Genomic DNA, 27,205 nt, shown 5'->3' with positions numbered 1-27,205 from the left:
GCCATCCTAGGAGCACCGGGGGACCCAGGCCAGTAGACAGACTAGCAAGAGGAGACTGGTGCTCCTCTTTCTGTTTCATTACCCACTTCGCAGTTGATGCAGAGTTGCTTCACAAGTAAGATTGTATCTTATTTTCAAATACATGTTAATCTGCTTTTGAGCAATCTGTTTGCGCAGCAGGAAATGATAGTTGCTCGTTTGTGTACTAATTTGTTGCCAAATGCTTCATTGTGATAAAAAGGACTAATCAATATTATTTTCCAGTGTTTTGGAAGTAGTAGACAGTAAGTTTTTAAATACTGTGCTCTCGTAAATTACTATTCTTCAGAAGTTCCTCTTTCATTTCTCCCAAACACTGCCTAAACCACTGTATGTCTATGTCTCCCCAGTACCACCCCCCACACCCAGTCTTGATTTAGGTTTTGACCATTTTTGTTGGAATATTAAAGTTACGTCCCAAAAGGCAGCTCTGGCTCCCTGGAAGACCCATTTGGCGCTTGTCGACATGCACAGCTGTCCCTGTGCCTCCCGCAAGTGTCTCAGACAGCATCTTAGTTGATGGCTGTGGTCAGAGGGCTTAGCCAGGTGCCTTTAGAAGTCAATTGGGGGACAGGGTGGAGATGGAACTGCGGGGGGCAGGGTCTTGACTCAGACAGTGACCACTAAATTTTTCTTCCAGGTTATTAGTATGTGTGCACTTTAAATTAGTGGAGCGGTTGAGAGTGTTTTTGGTGAAGCCAGAAATAACATTTGCATGGAAAGTTAATTATTTTTTGACGTATGTGCTATCCAATATGTTAGCCGCTAGCCACACATGGCAATTTAAATTTAAAGTTAATGAAAATTAAATAAAATTCAGGATTCCATTCCTTAGTCACCAAATGACCGGCCACACTTCAAGGGCTCAGTAGTCACGTGTGGCTGAGCCAACTGCCTTGGACAGCACAGAGAGCATCTCCATCATCCCAGTGAGGTTTAAATGGTTGATCAGGTACTGATTCATATTTTAAATTTTCCTCATAGTTTTAACCTTTTGATTACACTGTCTGTCAAGGCTTTCACTGCACATGGTACTGTAAGACCCATGCACTTTGCACAAATCCCACGCCAGGGGTGGCTCACTTCACAAAGACCACAAGACCAGAGACCACTGCAATAAACATGAGGTTTTATTATCCAGCATGCTGGGGCGCTTTGCCTTTTGGAAAAGCGGCCCTTCCCCTCTTTACATTGGAGTTTTTATACACTTTCTTTGGACAAAGACTTTATTTATGGTCAGGCTCAACAGGCTAACACTCCGATAAGGGACTGTTTAATTTTTTTAATCACTTGGGCTCTGCCAGGTGTCCTGAAGATAAGAGGGCTGGTTAGTCCTTGGGACCGGCTGGCCCCTGGAATGTGTGTCTAGTTCTGCTTTGGCCTGTAAAAAGCTGCTTCACTTAAAATAACCTTTAGATATATTTTCCTCATTTTTAGTAAGTGCTTACAGGAACAATTGGTGTGCAGGTTAAAGTTACATTTTTTATAACAGTACAAGCCTATCCGACCTATCCCAGATGGCTTAAGTGGAAGCAGTAACTGGGCTCACACGTTGAGGTGTGAGGGTGCACAGCCCGCTTCATCGCGACATGTGGTCCACAGAGGAGAGGACCTTGTCCCCCTGCTCAGGCAGCCATACTGGGCTTGAAGCTCCTTGACCCTGGTCTGCCTGACTTGGGTCATGTGTTTCTCCCCAAACATAGCACTACCGCCAGGGAGGCTGGAGCTTTCTGGTCCATCTCCCACTCTCCAGATGGAGTGAGTTCGTCTGAAATTCATGGATTGAGAGGTCCGAGAGGGCTGTTGCCCACACAGGCAGCACTCACACATGTGGGGGGAACAGGGAAGAGAGAGAGCAGATTTCCGCTGCTCTCATCTAAGCAGTCCTGTATGCATTTTCCTGAAACAGTGCTGGGCTCGAGAGAGAGCAGATTTCCGCTGCTCTCATCTAAGCAGTCCTGTATGCATTTTCCTGAAACAGTTTCGTGGCTCATGTCATGAAGAGCACATCCTGCGGTTTTGCCTTCTTCAGGGTGACTTGAATCTGCCACTGTCCTCTCTCTAGCTGTGTACTCAGAAACGCCTCCCTTAGTGTTTGGAGAGGCCGGTAATGCACTCCTGTCCTGTTAGTATTAAAAGTGGTGGACTACATACCTAAGACTGCAGGTAGTGGGATCCTGAATGTAAACACCACCATTTAGTTCTCCAGCAGACCACAGCATCCAGTTTGTATTTTGTTAATGCTTCCAAACATAAGCGTATTGCCGGTGAAGCCCACTCTCCCACCCTTACCCCTGTCCTGGCAGGGAGAATATGGTTAGACCATGCGCTGCTGTACACAGTGTCTGTGCTCACGCTTGCTCTCTGGACAGGAGGCTTAGGCTCTGAAGCCAGACTGTGGGCTAAAATCTCAGTTCCTCCACATGCTCCTAGTGTGACTTTGGGTACATTGCATGATCTGTAGCCTCATTTTTCTCCCCTGCACAATGAGCGTTGTCTTGGTGCCTACTGTTGTGAGAGCTGATGCCTTTCGTTGTGAGAAATGTGAGGTATCTCTGAAATACAAGAGCACCACTGATCCTAACTGCTCAGTGGGTCAGTCATACAGCCTCTTCCCCGCAGAGGGGATCATGTGCTAGGGGTGTGCTCAGAATCCCTGAGACGTGCAGTGTGGGCAAAGCACTCAGGAGGGGCCAGCACCTGCTGTCAGCCCCACGGACCATTTATCAGGTGGCTGCTATTTGCATATCGTATTTGTTATCCTTTATTTTTTTGGTCTCAAGTCTAATTACTTAGGGTTTTTTGTTTGTTTTGGTTTTGTTTGGGAGCAGCTGGCCGTTATGGGGATCCAAACCCTTGTCTTTAGTGTTATAACACTGCACTCTAACCAACTGAGCTCACTGACCAGCCCTAATTACTGGGTTTTTAAATATCCTATTAGTACTTTTTTGGTTTTTTGGTTTTTGGTTTTTTGCAGCTGGCCAGTATTGGGATCGAACCCTTGACCTTGGTGTTACCAGCACCCCACTCTACCAAGTTATTAGTACTTTTAAGCTGAAAAAAACAGGTCAATACAGTGAATCATCTTAATTCAGCCCGGCAAAAGTCACCATAGTTGCCAATTTTTACCTGAATGGTGAAGGTAATCATTTTACTAGAATAAATAGATCCCATGGATTACAAGTTATATTTTGAAAGTATTGATTCAGGTTAATCCCCTCACTTCAAAATGGAGTACTGAAGTTTAACGGCAGTGATAAAATAAGTATTATTAATGACAGGCATAATTAGGACAAAGGCAAAAGAAACAGTAATAAAGTTCAGAGATACAGATTATAGATTGGCAATAAAAATATAGATAGAAACTCAGCTAATGACGCAACCTCGCGCTCTGGTGTGGTTTTGGACTGCACCTTGTGCGGCGGCTCGTGCCCACCTTGGTCTCGCCTCCTCTCACAGATGCTTATCAGGCCACGTTTTCCCACCTCTTCTCCCTCTCAGTGTAGCACATCATCATCACAGCCTCTTGAGTGTGGGGGTTTTCTGAGCGTGAAGATAGTAGCTAATGAGAGCTTGTTACAGGAAAGAGCAGCAGTGTATTTCCCTTCATTCCCATCACAGAATGGCCTGCTTGCTCTCCATTCTCCCTGTGACAGGCTCCGTCTCTGTTTTCCCTGGAAAATCCCGTGCCTTGTTTCAGAAAGGATTTGTGGCAACTCCAACTTCCATGTAACTGATGGAAGCTGTGAGCACTAAATGGCGTGCTCAGGCCCTTGAGCTCCAATTTTGAATAGTGTCCTTCGTCCCCCTGTTTAGTCTTGTTTTTTCAAGCAAATACACTTCTAATTTAGAGTGTATAGTTACTGGAACTTTTTAAATGCATGAAGCTGGTTTTTCTGGTGGCCCAGCAGCAGAGTTCTCTTGTAGCGAGCATATCTTAGCTATGCCCACAACAGTGTGCATTGGCGCTGGAGCCGCCTCTGAGCTGTCAGAGGCAGATGAGGCCTGGACTGTTGTGTGCTCTCTGGTCTGCTGATCGGTAAGCCCTCTACACATATGTGGGAGAGGCATTGGCTAGAACACTGAACCAGGATTTCCCTTCTCCAGCCTCTAAAGTTTTAAATCTCACTACATTTTATTTGTTATATTTCTAATTCAAAATCTCATTTAGTATATATGCCTATGGGCAAATCATGACTAATGCCAGAGTGGAAATAGGTGTTCTTAGATATAGAGGTTGTGTTCTTATCAGATGTTTACATTTTTAAATTATTTTAACAATAAAATACATTAAAATTTAACATGAATATTATTACACTAAAAGAGTTTGAAGTTAGAAAGACCTTTTTGATAAGGATAGTCGCACAATGAAATGGGTTTCCTGGAGGTAATTTAGGCAGAACCTTAAAAATGAACTTGGCAGTATTCATGTAGAAGGAGCAGTGATGTCCCAGATGAGGAATGCTAGAGCATCTCTAAACCCGTCTTCTGGAGAGCCTGTTACTGAATTATGCTAATGGGAACAAGCCTCAGGAGGAAGGAGTTGTGTTCATGAGTGATTCTTGGCCTTCCTGCTGCTCTCACACATACTGCCTCTGAGAGTCTCTGCTCAGAATGATTGAAAGATGTTAGAGATAATGTGTTAAGAACGTAAACAGCAGGACGGGCTGAGAGGAAACTAAGTCACCATTATATCTTAAAGCAGCTAATTCAATTGGTAATCTGATTTTAAATTGATGCCTACCCCGCCAGAGCACCAGTGAATTGTTTTTTATCTCAAAGCCAAAGTAAGAAACAACCTTAGAATAATCGTTTGTGCAAAGTGTTGTTTTCCCTCATCCCATTGGCCTTGTCAGAGTGGACTCAAGAAGAGGAAAGAAGGAAAGGAAAGCCCATTAACAATTGCCGGTTTACAAATGCTGTCCTGTGCCAATACACTGACACCATTCTCACGTGGCAGCAGGGTAGCAGGCTTTACTGGAGCACCCTCTCCTGTTAGCAGCTAGGGCAGCCTAGGAGCCTGGAGCCCACCTAGAGCACCTTATTTTCATGTTTTCAGTAAACATTACACCCAAGTCCTCTAGGCACAAGTGATAAATTGCAGATTTCTCACTATGACTCTAGGTGTGTGGTGTTTAATGACGGTAGTTAAAAATTCACTTAAAGTGAATTGAGAAATGACCTTTCCTAGCAAAGAGGGGAAGGCTGAAGGAAGGTCTTCAGCCTAAGTATAAAACAGCTCATTACTGAAAGGAAGTGGCTGTTTCTCAAGCTGGTGCTGGTGATCCACTGTGAAAAGTCATCAGTGATACACTTGAGATTTGTACAGTCATCTTCATGTAAGAGGAACCTCCTTTAGTTTAATCCTTTTAAAATTATTTTCAAAGAGGTACAGAGATTCATTAAAAAACCTAATGTTGGAGGTTTGGGGAATCTCGTTTTTATTGGAAAGTTAAAATTATTTAAGAGCAAACTTTAATTGTGTGCTCCTCTTATTAAATGTCACTGTCTGCAGTTGACAGGCTGGTAGCTGCGCAGGGGGAGAGCTTCATGAGTTGTTTTCCCCAGAGTAGCCAGGGAGATCTTTTTAGTTGGCCAACAAGGAGATGTGGGTTTTTCTAAGAGATGATTGGTGTATTGTTGGTGCAAGGGACCCAGAGTTTAGTATAAATATGCATTTAAAATGTCATATTTTCCCTGCTAACACCCAGGTGTTTCCTTTTGTTCCCAGGAAGCCAGTGCTATGCCCTGTCCTCTACTGACTGGGGGTAGACCTCTGCCCACTCTAGAAGTTAAACCGTCGGAAAGGCCTTCGAGCAAAAGCAGAGACACCTTGAGAGAAGAAGAGAAAGAAAAGAAGAAGAAGAAACACAAGAGAAGGTCTCGGTCAAGGTCGCGCTCTCCCAAGCACCACTCGTCGTCCAAGTGCAGGTCTCGGTCACACGCCAAGGCAAAGCATTCTCTCCCCAGTGCCTACCGGACAGCGCGGCGATCCAGGTGGGTGTGCGGCACACCCTCCACCACCCTCACGACCCCTGTGGCTGGTGTGGGTGCTGGACACATCACTCACATGGAACTCTGTAGAGCTGAGTGAAGAGCTTAACATGAGTAGAGCTTTTGTTAACCGGCATGTGTGCAGATGTGCATTTGTCTCCTGTAATCCAAATAAGATCTTTTAAAAATTTTTTATTTTATATTTAACTTTTCAAAGCTACTGCCAGATTTAAAATAATAGGTTTATTTAAATTTTAACAGGTCCTGGAAGCAAGCCTAGCACATTTGCTAAATGTGTGAAAAATTCACAGGGTGTGGTGTGTGAGAGGATCTTTTGTTTGGTTGGTCTGAGGGAACTTTTTCATTCTAATCTCTCTTGAATGTGTGAATTTCAGAACAGAGAAAATCTTTACTCCTTGGTCTGTGTTCAGATTCTCCTGTAAGGAACCCACAAGTGCATGTACAGGATGAAACCGCAGTGCAGACTTGTTTTCCCCTTTACTTCCTTTGCCTGCCCAAGCCCCCTGAGAGTCACTGTTGAACCAAAAGCCACCTTCCTAAGGAGCCAGTTTTTGAGAGTGTTTTGACATTTTTGGCAACAGAAATAATAAAATGAAGACATTTAAGGGTCTCAGAATTTACTGCTTTGTAAAAGAATTAAAAGAAAAAAAAAAGGCTGGCTTGCAGGAGGTTCAGAAAGGCACATTCTGTTTAGGACTCTCATGAAGCTATTGTCTCAGTCTTGGACACTTCTCAGTTTCTCTTTGACACAGCACTTGTGTTGTTGGGATCTAGTTTTCTTTAGTAATTGATGTTAGCTTTTTCCTTTTCATAGGAAAAATGCAGGTGCCCTGTATGCTTTATGTTTAAAAATATACGTATAATTGTATACATTTGCCTCTCAGAATATATCCTAAAAACAATGTGCTTTTGTTATTTTTCACCCAGACCGAACCCTAAGGGCTTGGCAAGCATTTACACCTGTTTGCACTGAAATTGGATTTACTTCCATGTGAACAAATCTGACCTTCAGCTGTCTGCATTTTTGCTAGTTCTTTAGCAGCTCCACCACTTCCAACCCTCACACACACGCAAAACACCTTTCTGGGTTTTTTTTAAAGGAATAACTTTGCTGACATATTTTCAGTTTTTGAAAACTTCTAGGAATTTGTATTATATTAAAACTATCTTTAAATTTCTCATTTGAAAAAGCTTTTTATATATGACACAACTGAAAATAAGTAACATAGCCCTAAACAAGTCCTCCTAGAAATGCCATGCCCGATAAAATTTTTCCCAACTGTCCTTTGCTATAGGGCTCAAACAGAAGTATAATTCCTTCACATATCAAAAGTCCAATAACTGTAAAGGCTACCCAAGTCATTTCTTTAGTGTAAGAAATTAATTTAGCTTTAATGTTGAGTATTTAGCAAACAAGGTAGATTCTGATACCAAATATGTAAATGTATCCCATCTATTCAATTTTTTTCCTCCTGTAGAATTGCTTGGATTTGACCATCTATTCAGTTTTAAGGAAAGTTGATATAATGACCGTAAACTTTTCCCCAGGTGGTTGTATTCAGAACTAAAAGTATTCATCTAACACTTGGAATTTTGAATTTCTAGGTTTTATGTCCCTTTTGTTGACTAATCTGTAATAGAGTACATCATTTTATATATTACTTTATCTTCTTCTTAAATAACTTTTTAGAATAGATTTAGATTTACATATTATTTTGTATACAAATTTATATAACATTTCATATTACTTTTGTATATTTAATGCTGACAAGTCCTAGAAGCAAAATCTAACTCCTTAGCTTGTAACTTAAGTTAAAAGAAAAAATTAAGTTAAAAACTTTCCAAGTATTATATCTATTATGATAGGCTACCAATTTTACAGTTAAAATATTTACAGTGTCAGCAGACCTGGGTATTTATGTAACTTTCAAAACTTTTAATTTATTTCAATGGCTAAGGTAGTTATCTTTATATACTTTTAGTTGGTTTTAGTAAAATAACTGATTTTAAGTTCCTAAATAAGTCAGATCTTTGGTGATTGATTTTGCAATTTAGATAAAATATCAAGGCAAAGTGCAACTATATTATAAATTAAGACTATCATGATTATGAAACAAAATGTTCCAGCAAATTTTGCCTGAGAGCTGGCCCCTGGTGATGTGCTCCTTGGTGGCTGAGCATCAGTGAAGGGCTGTCCTGGGCCCTGAGGACATAGATGAGCCAGGCGTTTCTTGCCCTCGCACTTGCCTTGTAGAATCCTGCCTTGCTCGCCTCGCACTTCTGAGAATGGCGAGTCCTGCTGGACCGGATTGCATTATGCCAAGCTGCTTGCAGATCTGCTTCTTTAATCCAGGCCCTGCAGGCACTCATCATTCCCAGGGATTCTAAATGCAGCAGTTATAAGTCAGGGGGGATGGCGTTCTCCTCAGTAATACGAATTATTGAAGTGTAAAAATAATAAAATTTTAAACAAAATATTGAAAGTTCTAATGATACTGTCACCATTTCTTCTTTAACTAACTGTCTTTTCAGACAGGACAATTTGTTACAGACGTCACGTCTGCACAGGACATGGCGGACTTGCTTCTTGGCCTGACACAACCTAATCATTTTTAAATGACTACTGCCAGCTCAAAGTAAAATACTGCAGTTGTTAATATTTCTAATTTGTGATAGGATACTACAGTTGAAATATATTTTCTTTTCTTTGTTAAATATAGTAAACTCTCACAGAAAATGTTTAAGATTACAAAGCCCTTCTATATCATAATGAACTTTTATTTATTATCTATACCGTTTATATGATTGAAGTCCCATTTATTCAGTTTGTCGAAATTATTAGTGACTCAGGATACAAAGGCAAATTAATAATAGAAGAATCTTTAGTTTCAGAAAAATCAGTGTGTTGCTTCTCAAAAAGCATACTGATTATGACAAGATGGTATTTAGTGTTTTTTAAATAAGTGATGGTTAAAGTATAAGTATATTCCTTTCACTGTTTTCTATTTCTGTTTTTATATTGCATCAGGTTCTATACCATAATGGAATGAAGTAGTACTCAAGCAGTTTATTTACTGCTTAAAACTAAAATTTAATTTTAATGTTTTAGGTACTTTTAAACTGAACTTATAAGTCTAAAGCTTGAAACTAAGTTTGTTTTTAAAACTTTTGTTAAGATTACCTGTGGTGTTCATTTGGGCGTCTAAATGAATCTTCAGAGTTAGCCAAGCCTTTGGGAGGTGGAGAGATAGTGTTCTAGATAGACCTTTGAATTTCATCCTTTTAAGATATCCTCCACTGTAGAGGATCAATCTGTATGACAAAGATACATTTCTTTGTAAAAATTAGCTCCCTAAATATTTTAACTAGGGGGAGGGACTGGGCATTAATATGCCTTTGTTTTGACAGTTGTATTTAACGTTCAGAAAGAACTTGGGCCCACCAGTTAGCTTGGTTGGTTAGAACACAGTCTTACAATACCAAGGTCATGGGTTCAGATTCCCTTACCAGCCAGCCTCCAAAAAAAAAATACAAGCAGACAAATTGGAGTCATATTTTAGTTTGAAATTTGTGGTTCCTTGCTGTCTTTTTTTCCCCATGATAAACTGTATAGCAAACCAATAAAAGTAATTAATTTAATCTCCTAATCCTGTCCCCTAAAGGAGGAAATGGTTTGCTTGAAGTTTTCCATGTGGTAATGTTTAACTTGCTAAAGTGAAGACAATGGTTTTTATATGTTGTAAAGTGAATAGTATCCAAACCCAGATAAAAATGCAGTTGTAGGAAAGAGAAGAAACTATAGCAGGCAATTTACCAAGCTTAGGAAATAAGGAAGAATTTGTAAGGGAAATGTGATCCCCCGTTTTAAACTTGAGAACAACTGAAAGGTGGGAGCTGGGGTAGGTCCAGACCTTGCTGCTGCGTCAGCTGTCAGCTCGTTCACTTCCTGCGACCTGTGAGTATCAAGATAAGTGGAGGAGGTGGAGTAGATGAACTGGTTAAGTCTGGGTGAAAAAACACTGTTGATAAAGATGATCACTGTCATTCAGGTAGAATTTCTGGGATTTTATCATTGGAAAAATTCTCATTATGCCTTTATTTGAAAGCAAACCATTATGATTATTAAGGAAAAAATACCTGAGTTGTATTATGCTTGGAAGTTTTTAATTCAGACAGTTTCATCTTTAAAAAAATCATTCTACGTGTGATTTACTTATAAAATGGAATTTCTGTTTCTTGCACTGTGTTATGGTGTCAATATTAAAAGCCTAATTAACAGAATAAAAACCATTAAAGCTTCTTTAAAGTAGAAATTACAGAATTATCTAATGTTTATTTACTGCCCCAATTATGAAATGGACTGTTTTCCCAGATAACTTGAAATCTACTGGTAACAGCCACTTCACTTTAAAGAAATCTAATTCTTATAGCCACTGCAAAATAGTATTGTATTTCAAAATTATGCATTCGCAGGCATTAAAAACTAATTTATCTTTCCTGACTATTGAGTTGATTATAGAATTCTACGTTTAAGCATTCCTAGGTGTGATAGTGTCGATGAAGCAAGCTTCTTTCAGGGTTGTGTAGCGCCCAGCCCCGCACATTTTATTCTGAATGTGAAGTGTGTGCCTCCGTATCACAGACCCACAGCCTCCCCAGGGACACTGAGCACGGAGCCTTGTCAGAGCAGCTCGGCAGTGGCAGCAGCAGCAGAGCAAGAAAGTTATCAGGCAGCCTCCGCCGCCAACAGATTTGACTCCTGGAGCTCTTTTGAGGGAAAACCTGGTAAAATGTCAAGGTGTCTAACTGACCTCACCTTTGTAATCTGTTATATAAATCTTAGGAAAGGTCTGGAAAAAAAACCAAAACCATTTTATAAGTTAAAAAGCAGCTATGCTACAGAAGACCCTAAAGCCGATTATAGTTTATCCTGGAGCAGGTTCATTCCGTGGCTATGATATTTTTCAGGAATGACTCAGGGTTTTCTCCATGACGTGAGAGGGTGGAGTATGATTATAACCTGATCTTTGGAACAACAGCGTGTGTTGTTTTGGGGGGTTATTGTAATTAAAATGATTCAATGTAGAACTTCTTTAAATGGCAAAATCAAACCGCTCTTCTTTATATTGTTTTTGAGTGGGTTGTCATGGATACAGAATGGAAAGAAATGGTGTTTTTTTTTCCAGATTTCTGTTTACTGAAGGTCTTCCTGAAACAGTAATTTTACTGAATGGAAAAAGAACTAAAAAGTTCTAAACTCACTGTTTAGCGACCCTACGTTGACCTTGGCCCTCAAATGGGTGAGGGTCTCCGGGGTCTGTGTTGCGGTGTGTGAATTATGTCACTGCATGGATAATATGAGCCTGTCTTCAGGCATATGAAAAGAATGAATGAATATTAACGGATGATTCTGCATCCATGAAATCTCATAAACTTAAATTATTTAGCCTAAACTACAATGGGAATGGCATGTTCTGAATTGGATTGAAGGTTGGAGGCTTCATGCCAGTATACCTAACAGCGATTCTTGATTACTCCTGCTAAGAGGCCATTAAGTTCAGCTGACTGAGAGGCCATTAGTATGAACAAGAGAAAATCCAGGAAATCCTCTAATTTCATTCCCTTTTAGTTTCTTCCTATTGCCAGTATTCAAACAAATAGAAATGACTCACTGGGATATCATTGCCTTTCCTTACTTAAATGTGGATGGAAATACCAATGAGCTGAAATTTTTAGGGAGATAAAATGGACAAAGGCAAAAGGAAGGAAGAAAGAGAAACAGCAGGCCTGAGCTGGCCATAAATTGCATAATCAGACTTTGACTTGTGGAGAGGTGGTGACTATTGACCATTTGAAGCAGCAGCATGTAGCTCCAGCCTCCAAGTAAACCGTGGAGTGGTTAAGAGCTTAGCCTTGGTGTGATAGGTGTGTGGAATGGGACAGAGAGACTATCTCTGCTTCCAAGATGGGTTACATTCTGTATCGATAGAGTAGTGAGGCTGGGCGGGGGACCTCTGAGGTCACGGGGTCTGCACGAGCACCGCACTGTCGAGCACCCTGCAGACACAGACAGGGTCTGATCTCTGCCTTGGCAGTAGAAAGGGTGATGCTGCCTCAACGACCTGATAGCAAAGTAAAAACGCCATGTCGTCTTCTGTCCAGGTCACGCTCCCGGTCCCCTCGGAGGAGGGCTCACTCCCCCGAGAGACGGAGGGAAGAAAGAAGTGTCCCCACTGCCTACCGGATGAGCAGCAGCCCTGGGGCAAGCAGGAAACGGACCCGCTCCAGGTAGGTTGCTGGGTGTGCCCGCAAGCGCCAAGCACACGCCTTTGAGGTTCCCTGGGCGGAAAAGGGGTCTGGAGGTTGGGTGTCCATGTTTGTGACACAGAGCTTTGGATCATTGAAGGGCAGTGCCATGTCCTTCAGTAGCACTATCATCACTGTTGGACTTAGACCAGCTGAGCAGGCTGTGCCATGCTGGATTCAGGGTGCTGTCTGTCAGGGCAGGGGGTCCCCAGGGATCTGCTGGGGGCCAGATCACCTGTGTCTACCCCCACAGGGGCTCTCACACAGCAGTGCTTGGTTGCTGCCTCTGCCCTTTCCCTGTCCACAGGGAAGAGAAAGGAAGCACAGGGACACATGGAAAGGGAAATACAAACTTCTGGTCTTAAAGTTCTCCCTGGCCTTGAGTAAATTCACCTGTGTTGACTGGGTGGGGCATTACTGGGACTAGGGCTAAAGCCATATCTCCCAAGAGGGGGCCACAGAGTCTTCTCTGGGGCCTGCCTTGGCCCCAACAGCAGTGGACAGCCGCCTGCATTGGTGCCAGCAGCAGGCACCTTCCTCTCAACCATGGGTTGCCATCTTGGAACAGCCACATTTGGGTCTCACCAGCTGGTGTCATCACCTAATGCTTTACATCAGTTAGCCGTGTTTCCATCTCCCCGAACATGAGGGGCTCTCGGCGTCTTGTGTCCCCACAAAGGAATTAACAGAAGTCTGAGGTCCCTGGCTATGGTGGGCAGACAGGCAGCTTTGCTTTCCAAGTGACAGAGTGGCACACGAAAGGTTAGGTGGGATTATACCACAGCATGGCCTGGAATTCCATAATGCAGTGCTACTGACATAAAAAGTCAGGACACCCGGGGTTCCAGAACCTTCCAGACAGCAAGCCTTGGGATTGCTGGACAAATGAACCTGGGATTCTGGACAAATGAACCCAGTCGCTGCCCACACTTCCAGGCAGAGACAGGAGCTGAGCAACCCTGAAGAAGTGTGCCACCTCTCCAGCAGTGCCCATAACAGGAGCAGTTCTTAAAAGTCATGTCCAATGGGAAAATGTTGCTGTGTTCTGCCTAGTTATGGTATAGTTCCATTGAGTGACAAAATGTGACCTCTCTTTCTTGAAACGGAAAAATCAGCAAAGGAACTGTGAAGCTGATGTCAGTGAAGGTTTCATGTTCAGTGAAGGTTTCATGTACAAACTCATTGTTTAATCCCATATTATTCATGACTGTTCCAGTGCTATGATGAAAATTGAAATCCATGTTAGGATTTGTTCTTTAAGCAGCTAATTTAACATTTGAAATTTATCATCACCTTTGGTATATGTAAATGGCATAGTCTAAAATTAATTCCTTGTAGCAAAAGAGCTCTCTTAACGGAACAGTCCTTGCTATGCCCTCAAATTAACCTTTGCATTAAAAGAGATCTTGAGAGAAGATGGTGATTATATCAGGAATCAGCAGTGCCTGTACAACCAACCACCAGGCTCAGACATCAGGGAACTTGTATAAATAATCTTCTGACATTATCACTGGAACTTTAATAAGTCATACAAAAGAAGTTAGAATTTACATTTAGTGTGGTGCCAAGCTACCTTGCCCAGTTATGTGGAATTACAACTGTGAGCCCAACTCTGGTTAATTCAATAAGAACTCAGTAGAGGTGAATGTGTGTGCAGTTACTGGTCAGTTTTGTAGAAATCCAGGATTCGTTTTATTAGCAATCAAATTATATTAATCCTGTAGTCAGACTGTGTCCCCCCTCCTCCTGTCGAATAGCGGGTGGGGTTCTCTTTGCGTTAGCCCAGTGGCTTGTAGCTTATCCATCTATCTAGTCACCGTCACTTCAATCCTGTAGCATCACCTAGACAAAGGGGAAAGTGCCTGCTGCCCAGATTTAAAGGATTATTTCTCCAAACATTATTGCCTGTTTCTTTGACTGACTTCTTGTTTTGAAAAATATTTAACAGGAGAGTTTTTTAAAATAGTATAATGGACATCCATATGCATATATCTGAAGCTCGATTCAGCAGGTGTTAACATTTTGCCACATATGCTTTCTCTCTCCCTCCCTTCCTTCCTATGTGTATTTCATGACTTGATGTTTTTGAAGCATCCAGACCAGTTGTACTATAGACGGTCCCACAGTCTGTATTCATCTTATTATGTCCTCATGGCTAGGTTCATGTTAAATACTTTGGCAAGAATGCTGCAGGTCATGTTATATAATTTTCCATTGCATCACATCAGGAGACACAGGAATGTCAGTTTGTCCCATTTTTTGAGGTGCTGAGTTTAATCACTTGGTTGAGGTTGCATCTGCCTTTTCCTCTGAACAAGTGTGTAACCTGTGGGGTTGCACCATGAGACAGCACAAATGTTCCCAGCAGCTTTCCTCTCATTGATTCTAGCACCCACTGACTGATGGTCCTTTGCTGAATCAGTTCTTACATTGGTGATCACAAAGTAGCAACTTCCTGATTCTGTCCTTCTATATTTATTAGCTGTCAGTCTTCTCTAAAGAAGAGCTGCCTGCTCTCTTTGTTTTAGCATTGCTATGGACTTGTGGGGTTTTTGTTTTCTTTTTTGTTGTGCAATAATCCATTATCATTATTATTCTATTTGATTATGACATTATCTCAAATTTGGCCAGTGGGAGCCTTTCACGCCAGCTCCTCTCACATCCCATTGTTCTTTGAACACTTTTCTGCTTTTTGGCACAAGATATTCCATGTTTACCAGGCGCTCTTCCTGCCCCAGCCCCAGGATCAGTCATTTCTCCTAGGAATCCTGGTTTTTTCTTAGTGAGCATGTGGAAATCAAGAGCTGATCATCATGAATTTTTTTTAAGAGTAAAATTTGGTACAGTATTGGAACATATAAAACAACATTCATGAAAAGTATGTTGAGTACATTATAAAAGTGTTTTCAGAAGAATCTTGATCAATTCATGTCATAGCACACTTCAACAAGATATCCTGCTTATTTTATTACTGTTAATAATGAATGATTAGTTATGGTTTTTTGTCAATGAACTCCTATTGCTTACACTGCACTTGGAAAATGGATAAATCCTTGTTCACTAAGTGAATAGGAGTATACTGTTGATGTAAGGTTCTTACATTATACATGAAGTTTTATTAATTTCAGGTAGACTTTGATAATTGAAAAATGCATATTATAATTTTCTAGATCATCCACTTAAAAAAGGTAAAAAGTGAATAGAGGATATAAAATAGAATTTAAAATACTTTATTAAATTCAAAAGAAAGCAGAAAAGGATGGGGGAGGGGAAAAGAACAAATGGGACAAATAAAAAACATGAACATTGTAGACTTAAAACCTTCCCTACAAATAATTATATTAAATGTAAGCTGATGAGAAACTGCTAAAAGGGAGAGATTTTATTTTTTTTCCCTACAGCCAAGTTTGCAACTATTTTTTTTTAAGGCAGAGATTTTAGACTATTAAAATGCAAGACCTAGCACTAAGCTACTTATAAGAGACACTTGAAATATTAATGCACAAATAGGTTAAAATTTAAAAGATGGAAAAAGATACCCAACACCATGCTGTATTAATATGAGACAACATAGACTCAAGAAGTGTTACTAGAGATAAAGAGGGGTATTTCATAATGATAAAAGCATCAACTTATAATTTTTTAAATGTGTACATTGAATAAAAGAGCTTTAAAATACTTGAAGCAAAAATGACAGAACTAAAGGCATAGACAGCAAAAAGTGTGGATACAGGAACATGAACAGTGCTATGAACCCACTGAGTCCAACACCAAAGCACTGCACCCAACAGCTAAAGGATACCTCTTCTTTTGAAATGTTCCTGAAACACTGACCAAGATAGATCATACTCAGTACCATCTAAATAAATCTGTACAGATTCAGATAATACACAGTATGTTCCTTTATCACATGGTATTATGTTAAAGAGCTATAAAAAAATCTGGAAAATCTCCAAATACTTGGAAGTTAAACAACATATTTTTTAATTACCCATAGGTCAAAGAAGAAATCACAACAGAAATTAGAAAATATTTTAATGTGAATGAAAGTGAAAATATAACATATTCAAATCTGTAGGGTGCAGCTGTGCTTAGAAGGAAATTGGTAGTTTTAAATGTTTATATTAGGAAAATACAATTAATCTATCTTATGAAACTGGAAAAAGAAGAACAAATGAAACCCAAAGTAAGTAGAAGCAAAGAAACTATAAAGAAGGATCAGAAATAAAATAGAAAACAAACCAACAGAGGAAAATAGTAAAACCAAAAGATGGTTCTTTAAAAATGATCAAAAACTTGATAAATCTTTAGGTAAATTGATCAAGAATGAAAGATCCTGCAGACATTAAAGGGATAATAAGGAAATAAATCTTACTCCAGTGAATTTGACAACTTAAATGAAATGGGCAAATTCTCTGAAAGAAACGAATTACCAAACTGACACCAGAAGAAGTAGATTGACTGAGTAGCTCCATATCTGCTAAAGAAATTGAATTTATATTTTATTTTAAAATCTTTCCACCAAACTCCAGGCACAGATGGCTTCACCAGTTAATTCTAACAAACGTTCAGGAAAGAAGGGGTACCAATCTTATAGACCCTCTTTAAAGAAAATAGAGGAGGGAATACTTCCCAATTCATCTCATGAGGCCATTATAACTCTGATACCTCAAGCAGACAGGAAGTGTATGTGTGCACATGTGCATGTGTGTATTCACAAACCAGTACCCAAGGACATAGTTGCAAAAATCCTTGACAAAATATTAGCAGACTCAGTATTATTCAGATATCTGCTCTCCCTAAAGTGATCTATAGATCCAATCCCATACCAATCAAAATTCCCACAGGCTTTTGTAGAAATTGACAGACTGCATTTCCATTTTAGAGTGTCAGAAGCCTAGAGTAGCCAGAACAATCGTGAAAAAGGACAAAGTTGGAGGACTTTTACTACAAGATTTCAAGACTTACTAGGAAGCTAAAGTTACCAGGACAGTGTGGTAGTGGCATACAGATATATAAATAGAGCAATGGAACAGAATAGAAGGTCCAGAAAGCCCACCCTTACATTACCAAAATTATTTTTGACAAAGATGCCAAAGTCATTCAATGAGAAAAGAAAGGTCTTTGCAACAAAACTTGCTTGAACAATTGTATATCAGAATGAAAAGAAGTGAAATGCACACCATGTGCAAAAGTTAATTCAAGATGGATCATAGATCTAAACATATAAGCTAAAATCATTATGCTTTTTGAAGACAACAGAATATATTCATGAACTTGGGGGTGGCAAGAATTCCTTAGGGTATAGAAAACCCTACTATAAGAAGAAAAAATTAAATTAGATTTAATGGAAGCCAAAAACCTCTCAAAAGGCATAGTTAAGAAAATGAATAGGTGGGCCAGCCCGGTGGCACACTGCTACAGTGCGCCGCTTGGGAGTGCGACGGCGCTCCCGCCGAGGGTTCGGATCCCACATACAGACCGGTTCCCGCTCACTGGCTGAGCGAGGTGCGGGCGCAACACCGAGGGTTGCAATCCCGTTGCCGGTCCCGGTCCGGTATGAGCGCGACACTGAGGGTTGCGATCCGTTGCCGGACACGAAAAAAGACAAAAAAAAAAAAAGAAAATGAATAGGTAAGCCCCAGACTGGCAGAAAGTATTTGCAGTACATATCTCTGTGTCAAAGGCCCGTGTCAATACCATGAAGACAAACCACCCAATTAAAAAGCAGGACAGATTCAGCAGCCCCTCCCCTAGCAGACCCACTCCTGGACCACTGAGGGAAGTACAACCTCTCACCTGGCCCCAAGAAGTGGCACAGTGGACTGGTCCCAGCAGACCCACACCCAACTAACTGAGCCAAAGCATGCCCATGCCCCTGACTCTGCAACAACCTGGCTTACATGCCCCTGGTGGACCTGCCCCTAAGTCTTTGAGCTGTCATACATGCACACGCCCAAGTGAGAAACAGCCTGTAGACATATTCCTGGTGGGCCCACACCTAGTCAGAAAATTATCATGGTGACCCCACCACTGTCAAACCAGCCCTAGGATCTCTGACATGCCACACCCCTACACCCCCAGCTTGAAAAATCAATCCAGCAACCCCATCCTCAGTGAGCCAGTTCCTGAGACCACTGGCCCTCAGTGAGCATGCGCACACTTCCAACAAAGGCATGACACCACCACCACAAGTCCCCCAAGCATAGGCCTCTGAGGCACGCACATACATAGCAAAAACGACTTATAGCTGAAGAAACTATGCAAGAGTCTATGCTACTGCACCCATCCAGAACAAAGCCGTTGTACTCTACCCAGCTGACACCCAGAGACACTCTTGCAGGTGAAAGTCCACTGTCATGCAAGCCATTCTACAAAGAGGTGACTGTTTCACCAGATGCACAGATTTCAATGCAAGGAAACAAGAAACATGAAAAGACAAGGAAACATGACACCACCAAAAAAAAAAAAAATGCCAGTTTGCCAGAAAAGGGATTCAAAATAATGATCTTAAGGAAACTCACTGAGATACGAGAGAATGCAAACAGTTAAATTAAGTCGGAAAAACAATTAATGATCTGAATGAGAAATTTAACATAGAAATAGATAATATCATTTAAAAACTCAAACCAAAATCTTGGAATTTAAGAAGTCATTGGGCCGGCCCGGTGGCGCACTCGGTAGAGTGCGGTGCTTGGGAGTGCAGTGGCGCTCCCACCTAGGGTTCGGATCCCATATAGAGACCGGTCCGCTCACTGGTTGAGTGCGGTGCGGGCGTGACACCGAGGGTTGCGATCCCGTTGCCGGTCGCGGTACGGGCGCGACACCAAGGGTTGCGATCCCGTTACCGGTCATGAAAAAAAGACAAAAAGGAAAAAAAAAAAAAACCCAACTTTTTCTTTTAATTGAAATCATTGAATGAAATAAAAAATACATCTAGAAGTCTCAACAACAGGCAAGGAAGAAGGAATTTATGATCTTGAACACAGCTGTTTTGAAGTAACCCTGGAAGACAAAGAAAAAAGAATTTTAGGGCCGGCCTGGTGGCGCACTGCTACAGTGCGCCGCTTGGGAGCGCGGCAGCGCTCCCGCCAGGGTTCGGATCCCATATACAGACCAGTTCCCGCTCACTGGCTGAGCGAGGTGCAGGCGCAGCACCGAGGTTTGCGATCCCGTTGCCGGTCCCGGTCCGGTTGCCGGTCGCGGTACGGGCGCGACACCAAGGGTTGCGATCCCGTTACCGGTCATGAAAAAAAGACAAAAAGGAAAAAAAAAAGAAATCATTGAATGAAATAAAAAATACATCTAGAAGTCTCAACAACAGGCAAGGAAGAAGGAATTTATGATCTTGAACACAGCTGTTTTGAAGTAACCCTGGAAGACAAAGAAAAAAGAATTTTAGGGCCGGCCTGGTGGCGCACTGCTACAGTGCGCCGCTTGGGAGCGCGGCAGCGCTCCCGCCAGGGTTCGGATCCCATATACAGACCAGTTCCCGCTCACTGGCTGAGCGAGGTGCAGGCGCAGCACCGAGGTTTGCGATCCCGTTGCCAGTCCCAGTCCGGTACAGGCGCGACACTGAGGGTTGCAATCCGTTGCTGGACACGAAAAAAGACAAAAAGGAAAAAAAAAAAAAGAAAAAAGAATTTTAAAAAGTTAACAAAGCCTACAAGATTTATGGGATGTTTACACGAGCAAATATTCGAATTATGGACATTCCAGAGGCAGAAGAAAACAAAAAGGCATTGAAAACATATTTAATGAAATAATAGCTGATAACTTCCCTACTGTTTGGAAAGATACAAACATCCAAATTCAGGAAACTCAAAGATCCCCAAATAGATTCAACCCAAAAATGTCCTCTCGAAGACACATTGTAGTCAAACCGTCAAAAGTTAGAGAGTGAATTTTAAATATAGCAAGAGAAAAGCATCAAGTCACTTATAAAGGAATTCCCGTTAGACTAACAGCAGACTTCTCAGCAGAAACCCTACAGGCCCGGAGAGAATGGGTTGATATATTCAAAATAGTGAAAAAGCACTGCCAGCCAAGAATATTATACCCAGCAAAGTTATCCTTCAGAAATGAAGGAAAAATAAAGTCATAGACAAACAAAAATTATAGGAATTCATTACCAGTAGTCCGGCCTTACAGGGAATGATTAGGGGAGTCTTACATCTAGAAGAGAAAGAACAGTAACAACCACCATGAAAACACCTGGAAATATAAAACATACTGGTAGAATAGATACATAAAATAGAAAGAGGAAGAAGTCAAACCTTATCAATACAGAAAATCACCACACTGCAACAATAATAAGAGAGAAAGAAAGGAACAAAGGTTACACAATACAATCTGAAAACAACCAACAAATAAAAAAATGACTCATCCATGTGCTGCCTACAAGAAATACACCAAACCTACAAAGACACATACACTGAAAGTGAAGGGATTGAAAAATATTCCTGCAAATAGAAAATAAAAGGGAGCAGTAGTAACTATCACATAAAACAGACTTTTTTTTAAGATAATAAGGCTTTTATTTTTCATCCACAATATATATAAACAGTAAAAAAATAGACTTTTAATCAAAATCAGCACTAAAAGATGAGGAAAGACATTTTATAATGATAAAGGGATCAGATAACTATTACAAACATATGCACCCAACACTGGAATGCTTAGACATATAAAGCAAATATTTACAGATCTAAAGAGAGAGATTAATGCCAAGACAATAATAGCTGCGGGACTTTGACACACCACTCAGCATTGGACAGGTCATTGATACAGAATATCAGTCGATTCCATAGACCAGCTGGACCTAATAGACATTCACAGAATATTTCATCCAGCAGCTACAGAGTACACATTCTTTCCATCAGCACTTGGAACTTTCTTCAGGATTGACTATATGCTGGACCACAAAACTAGTCTCAGCAAGTTCAAAAAAATTGAAATTGTATCAAGTATTTTCCTGACCATAATGAAATAAAACCAGAAATCAATAAGAGGAACTTTCAAAACTACACAAATACATGGAAATTAAACAACATATTCCTGAATGACCAGTGGATCAAAGAATATACTAAGAAGGAAATTCCTTGAAACAAATAAAGATAGAAACACAACATACCAAAACCTGTAGGATACAGCTGAAGCAGTACTAAACGGAAAGTTTATAGCAATAAACACTTACATCAAAAAAATAGATTTCAAATAAACAAACTAACAGTGCACCTCAAGAAACTAGAAAAGCAAGAACCAACCAAACCAAAATAATCAGAAGAAAAGAAGTAATAAAAATCAGAGCAAAAATAAGTGAAACAGACTAAAAATATAATAGTAAAGATCAACCAAACAAAAAGTTGGTTTTTGGAAAGATAAACAAAATTGACAAACCATTAGCCAGGCTAAGAAAAAAAAGAAAAGACCCATATAAAATCAGAAATGCAAAAGGAGACATTACAACTGTACCTCTGAAATACAGAGGATCATTAGAGACTATTATGAACAACTATATGCCAGTAAATTTGAAAACCTAGAGGAAATGGATGAATTCCTGGACACGTGACCTACCAAGACTGAACCAAGAAAAAAATGGAAAAAATAAAGCAAAAACAAGTAACGAGATTGAACCAGTAATAAAAAGTTTCCCAATAAAGAAAAGCCCAGGACCAAATGGCTTTACTGCTGAATTCTGCCACACATTTAAAGAAGAACTATTACTGGTACTTCTTAAGTTATTTCAAAACATCAAAGTGGACAGACTTCTCCCAAAGTCATTCTACTGGGCCAAGCGTTACCCTGATACCAAGACCAAGCAAGGATGCAACAAAAACAAACTACAGGCCAATATATCCCTGATCAACATAGATGCAAAAACCCTCAATAAAATACTAGCCAACCAAATCAAAAAGATTATACACCATGATCAAGTGAGATTTATCCCAGGTGTGCAAGGATGGTTCAACATATGCAAATCAATAAATGTGATACACCACATCAACAGAAGGAAAGAAAAAAAAAAACATAATCATCTTGATCAAAATGGAAGAAGCATTTGATAAAATTCAGTATCCCTTTGTGATAAAAACTCAACAAATTAGGTATAGAAGGAAACTGTCTTACTTCAAATAAAGGCTATATATGACAAACCACAGCTAACATCAGCTTTTCCCCTAAGAACTGGAATAAGACACCACTTTTATTCAACATAGTATTAGGAGTCCTAGCTAGAGCAATTAGGCAAGAGAAAGAAATAAACAGCATCCAAATTGCAAAGAGGGAAGTCAAATTGTCCTTGTTTGCAGGTGATATGATTTTGTAGAGAGAGAAACCTAAAGACTCTACCAAAAAACTCCTAGACCTGACAAATTCAGTAAAGTTGCAGGATACCAAATCAATATACAAAACTCAGTAGCATCTCTACACCGACAACAAACTAGCAGAAAAAGAATGAAGGAAGCTATCCAATCAACTAACAAGAAGAAGAAAATAAAATACCTAGGGATAAATTTAACCAAGGAGGTGAAAGATCTCTACATGATAAACTATAAAACACTGATTAAAGACATTAAAGAAGAGACAAAAAAATGGCAAGACATCCTATGCTCATGGATCGGAAGAATCAGTATTGTCAAAATGACCATGCTACCCAAGGCGATCTACAGATTCAGTGCAGTCCCTGTCAACTATCAGTGACAGAAATAGAAAAAAACAATAGAAAAAATTTATAGAGAACAACAAAAGACCCTTTTTTAATTGTTTCTTCCTTTGAAATCCTAGCATATATTTATAGACATAAAAAATGCACAGAACTTTTTGCAGTTTAGAAAATCACACTCTTGTACAGTTTCTATATCTGTGTATCTGATATTAAGAACAGCATCTCCGTTTATAACCTCTTTTCCTCCTTGCCGGGCACATCAGACAGGCTTCCAGAAGATGCTAGGTCAGTTGCCTGCAGCCTCAGCTTACCACATACACCACTTTCCAGCAACTGGATACAAATTGCCAAACTGTCACCACCTCTGCCAAGTTCCTCCTAGTTTTTGATAATGCAGAGTTGGAAAGCCCAGGCCTTGCCATGCCAGTGTGCCAAATTATCTTGCTGGTGCCAGCGTAGTCTGCTCTTACCCACAGCAGTACAAGGATCCCACCCTGAAATGCTAATCCCCTCAGCTGCTCACTACTGTCCCCACCAGAGGATGACATGCCTGGACGCCTTGTGGGCGCATCTGTCCCATGGCTGTGTCTGAGCTTTCCAGGACCTGCTGCTGGTGCTCATAGGTTCGTGACATCTCTGGGAGCCAGCACTGATGTGGTGCTGGAGATGGTGATGGGCATGGCCCTGCGGTGGAGCCTGCTCTGCAGTGCAAACACAGCTTCAGTTGCTGAGCAGAAGCATTTATATCTCAGGGAGGGGACCAAGGAAGTGCACAAAGCCACATAGTCCTCATAGGGGCAGAGCTGGGTTGAATACCTCGGCGACAGTTAACCCAGACTTGGGGTGAGTGGGCGTGTCTCCCTGAAGGAGAGAGGGGGTGCGGGTTGGGTGAAGCTGGATCATAAAGGGGTGGGCCAGGTCAGGAAGAGCCTCTGTGCCACACTGAGTCCTAAGGAAACCCAGACACATCCATGCTGTGGGAACTGCGACCCCAGCAGACATGCAGAATCCGATAGCAGGGGGGTGCCACGTTCACCTCCTCACTTGCAGCTGAGCAGTGTGGGTGTGCTGTGACAGCAGGGTCTGGGCAAGGCAAGGAGGTGTCTGGCAGCAGGACCACACCCAGGAGGAGGGTAGGGAAGGAGACACCAGGCCTGAGAAGCTGCGGTGAGTTGTCCATGCAGAGAACTTCTGAGAAATAGTCGAAGACAGGAGAGCCAGCTCGTGGCTGTGGCATCTGTCACATGTGGTGGGGGTGGGGTCCTGACAACCTGGAGGGATGGGCGTGAGAAAGGCTCAGGCCTGCCTGCCAGATGCATTGCTTCACCAAGTGAGTATGCTCCCCCTTGGTTTAATCTGGTTAAGGGCATGGGAAAGGTCACGTGGCACAGGTGTGGGAATGGAGCTGGGGAGGTGGGGAGACATGCTGCCAGGGTCTGGGGAGAGCTGCTGGGTGGGCATTGCCTGGCCTTTCAGACGCAGATGTGCTCAGCAGCCACATGGTCAGCAAGAGCCACCAAACTTTTCTGTATGTAATACTTTAATAGTTTTTATATCTTTTTGGAAATTCTCACTGAATCAGCATAAATGAAAAAGCAGTATAAACTGCATTTATTTGCTTATGGTAGGTATTTTAAATGCAGATAAACTGCTGATTGTATCTTAAATACCACAGGCATTTTACCTAAGACCTGTAAACAGGGACAAGCTTCCTTCTGGATGACTTTTGTTAAACCTGTTGATTGTTTTGCTAAGGCCATCAGTTTTGAGTTAAATAAAATGAGCATTGCTTTTGAAAAAATTGATGTGTATAGAAAGATTCAGTTGCTGAATTGTCCCTTGAGAATCACTTATTCAAAAACTATTTCTGACCCTGAGCTTTGTCTTTCACACTCTGCCTTTAAACCAAATGTACATTACTCTCACAAAAACACTTTCCTTCCAGAAGTCCCCATGAGAAGAAGAAGAAGAGGCGGTCACGATCAAGGACCAAGTCTAAGGCCAGGTCTCAGTCGGTGTCCCCGAGTAAGCAGGCAGCACACCGGCCCACGGCCCACTCAGCCCACTCGGCCAGCGTCTCTCCTGTGGAGAGTCGGGGCTCCAGCCAGGAGCGTTCCAGGTGACCCCCGACCTCTGGGTGGTTCTCGCTGGGGAAGGGTGGAGGGGGCCCTTCCTCCCCAAGCTGTCATCATTTGTCCTCGGGGGAGCCGTGGGAGCCCCACCCTAGCTCCCCTTGGACAGAAGAAACCCCCATGTGGCCTCAACTGAGAGTCCCAACCTCAGACGTGATCACGTTGGTGGGTGGGCTTCTCTAAATTGATGATTCGCTGAGTCCTGCTACGTGCAGAAGATCTCCCTGCCGTGCCCAGCAGTAGAGGGTGTTCGAGAGACAGTGTCTCAGCATGACAACAGCCTTGCTCAGAGAAGCCACTTTAGACCACCCTGAGATGCTGCCTTTTAAATTCAGCCCACACAGGTGACAGGAGGCTCACTTGTTTTGTCCTGGGTGAGGTGGATGAGATGGTGGCCCCAGCTTCAGAGACCACAGCGTAATCCTAATGGACCAGGCACTGGGGCTCTAGTGACCGGGGGACCCAGAACTCCCTCAACATGTCACCAAGCCATAGAAGCCAGAGCTAAACTAGCTTCCCAACTAAATGGGATGTGGGGACATCAACGTCCAAACTGATTATCACGTGGTATAAAGCCTGGTAGCATCACAGACACAGGGATCTGCATCCTGGGCTTGGTGGTTCAGTTGATGGTAGCCCACAGTCATAAGGAGACTTTTCCTGTCCAGGTTCCATCTGCTCAACAGTGGACTTGGAGTCAGACACCCTCTGCCTGCCCACCCACACCCTGGCAGAGGCTTGCTCTCACCAGCATGCATAGTGGGCACGTTTGTCATATGACGCTCTGGAGTTGGCTTGAACTTTTACATGTTTAAGCCTCCACTCTCTCTGTCTGCATTAGGGGAGTTTCTCAGGAAAAAGACGCTCAGATCTCTTCAGCGATCGTCTCTTCCGTGCAGAGCAAAATAACTCAGGTGAGCAGGGCGTGTCTCTCCTTCCTCCCGTCTTCTTATGAAAAGGCTTCGGGTCTCTGCTTCTTTTCACTCCCCGTCCCTCATTTCATCAATACCATGTCTGGATGGGTCCTGCAGAGCCAGCAGCTCAAGACCCCGGAGGTGCTGTGCCCTGGCAGCCCCCAGAGCCTATGCACCCTGGACCCACGTGACATCCTCCCAAGGCAGCCACCCCGGGGGCCCTGCACCCCGAGCCATGCCATGAGGGTGACTGGGCCTTGGTGTAGCCCTGCCCTGGGATGCATTCCCAAGGCCTCCTTCAGTCGTGGGAAGCGCTGTCTATTGTCCTTACCGCCACCTCGTTTATACATTTCTTCAACCGTGTGGACAGCCTGGTTCCTGGGTCTCAGCAGGCAGCTCACAGGGTCTCCTCTCTGCCTCCTTGCACAGGATCTCATGGCCAAAGTAAGAGCAATGCTTGCAGCTTCCAAAAACCTACAGACCAGTGCCTCCTGAGATAACAGCCCCACCGGGTGGGGACAGGTGCCGTGCACAGCGACTGGTGTGGGGCTTGTGGCTCCCAGAGTCTGAGGTCACAGAAATGGGGACAGCTGAAGAGCTCGTTTCATTACAGACCCATCACAGAACATCGTCCAGATCTTCCACCCTGGGATTCCCTTGGACAATTGGTGGTTTTTGTAAATTAATTTTTGATGACATTTTCAGTTTAAGATTTTTGACCAGCAGTCTCTCTTACCTGTACATTTGTAAATAATATCATGTTTCTGTGGAAATGTATTATCCAATAAAATGGGAGGAAAACACCTTTTCTAGCTAGCAGCTTTGGGACAGTTTCTTCCTTCTTTGGCTGCGGGTTTATTTTTACCATTTCATGTCTGTCTTGGGATTCTGCCATATGTTCATTATACAGATGTGGCGGGAGGTGTGGACGGCTGTTGGGCTCACCTGTCCAGATCCCTTCCCCTCCTAGTAGCAGGGGCTCGCTCCTCCCCTACCCCCACGCCTCCTGCTGTCCCTGGCCCCCTTCCCCTGGCTGTAGTCACAGCCAGGGGGAGGGCAGGTCCCGGCACTCTCCGCAGCCCCCTTACTGAGCAGGAGGGAACAGCTGGCTCTGCAGGTATCATCTGGGAGCC

General features: G+C 42.2%; 1 protein-coding gene across 7 annotated transcripts in view; it reads left to right on the top strand.

Moving 5' to 3' along the window:
* SFSWAP (splicing factor, suppressor of white-apricot family) overlaps positions 1-26,891 on the top strand; it is an 84,908-nt gene extending 58,017 nt beyond the window's left edge. For 4 of the 7 annotated variants that reach the window (XM_008574622.1, XM_008574621.1, XM_008574626.1 and 1 more), the window contains 6 exons: positions 5,771-6,036; positions 10,697-10,852; positions 12,217-12,342; positions 24,972-25,145; positions 26,000-26,072; positions 26,502-26,891. In XM_008574622.1, coding sequence (XP_008572844.1) covers positions 5,771-6,036; positions 10,697-10,852; positions 12,217-12,342; positions 24,972-25,145; positions 26,000-26,072; positions 26,502-26,567 — 861 coding nt within the window. In that variant the 3' untranslated portion in view covers positions 26,568-26,891. Of the gene's footprint in view, positions 1-5,770; positions 6,037-10,696; positions 10,853-12,216; positions 12,343-24,971; positions 25,146-25,999; positions 26,073-26,501 lie in introns of those variants that run through there. The other 3 variants (XM_008574624.1, XM_008574623.1, XM_008574627.1) reach the window with 2 other exon arrangements.
* Positions 26,892-27,205: the final 314 nt, after the last annotated feature.

The sequence above is a fragment of the Galeopterus variegatus genome, unplaced genomic scaffold, assembly GCF_000696425.1.
Source record: "Galeopterus variegatus unplaced genomic scaffold, G_variegatus-3.0.2 Scaffold1075, whole genome shotgun sequence".
In the NCBI taxonomy this organism is placed as follows: Eukaryota; Metazoa; Chordata; class Mammalia; order Dermoptera; family Cynocephalidae; genus Galeopterus; species Galeopterus variegatus.
This window is presented reverse-complemented; position numbering and strand designations above follow the sequence as displayed.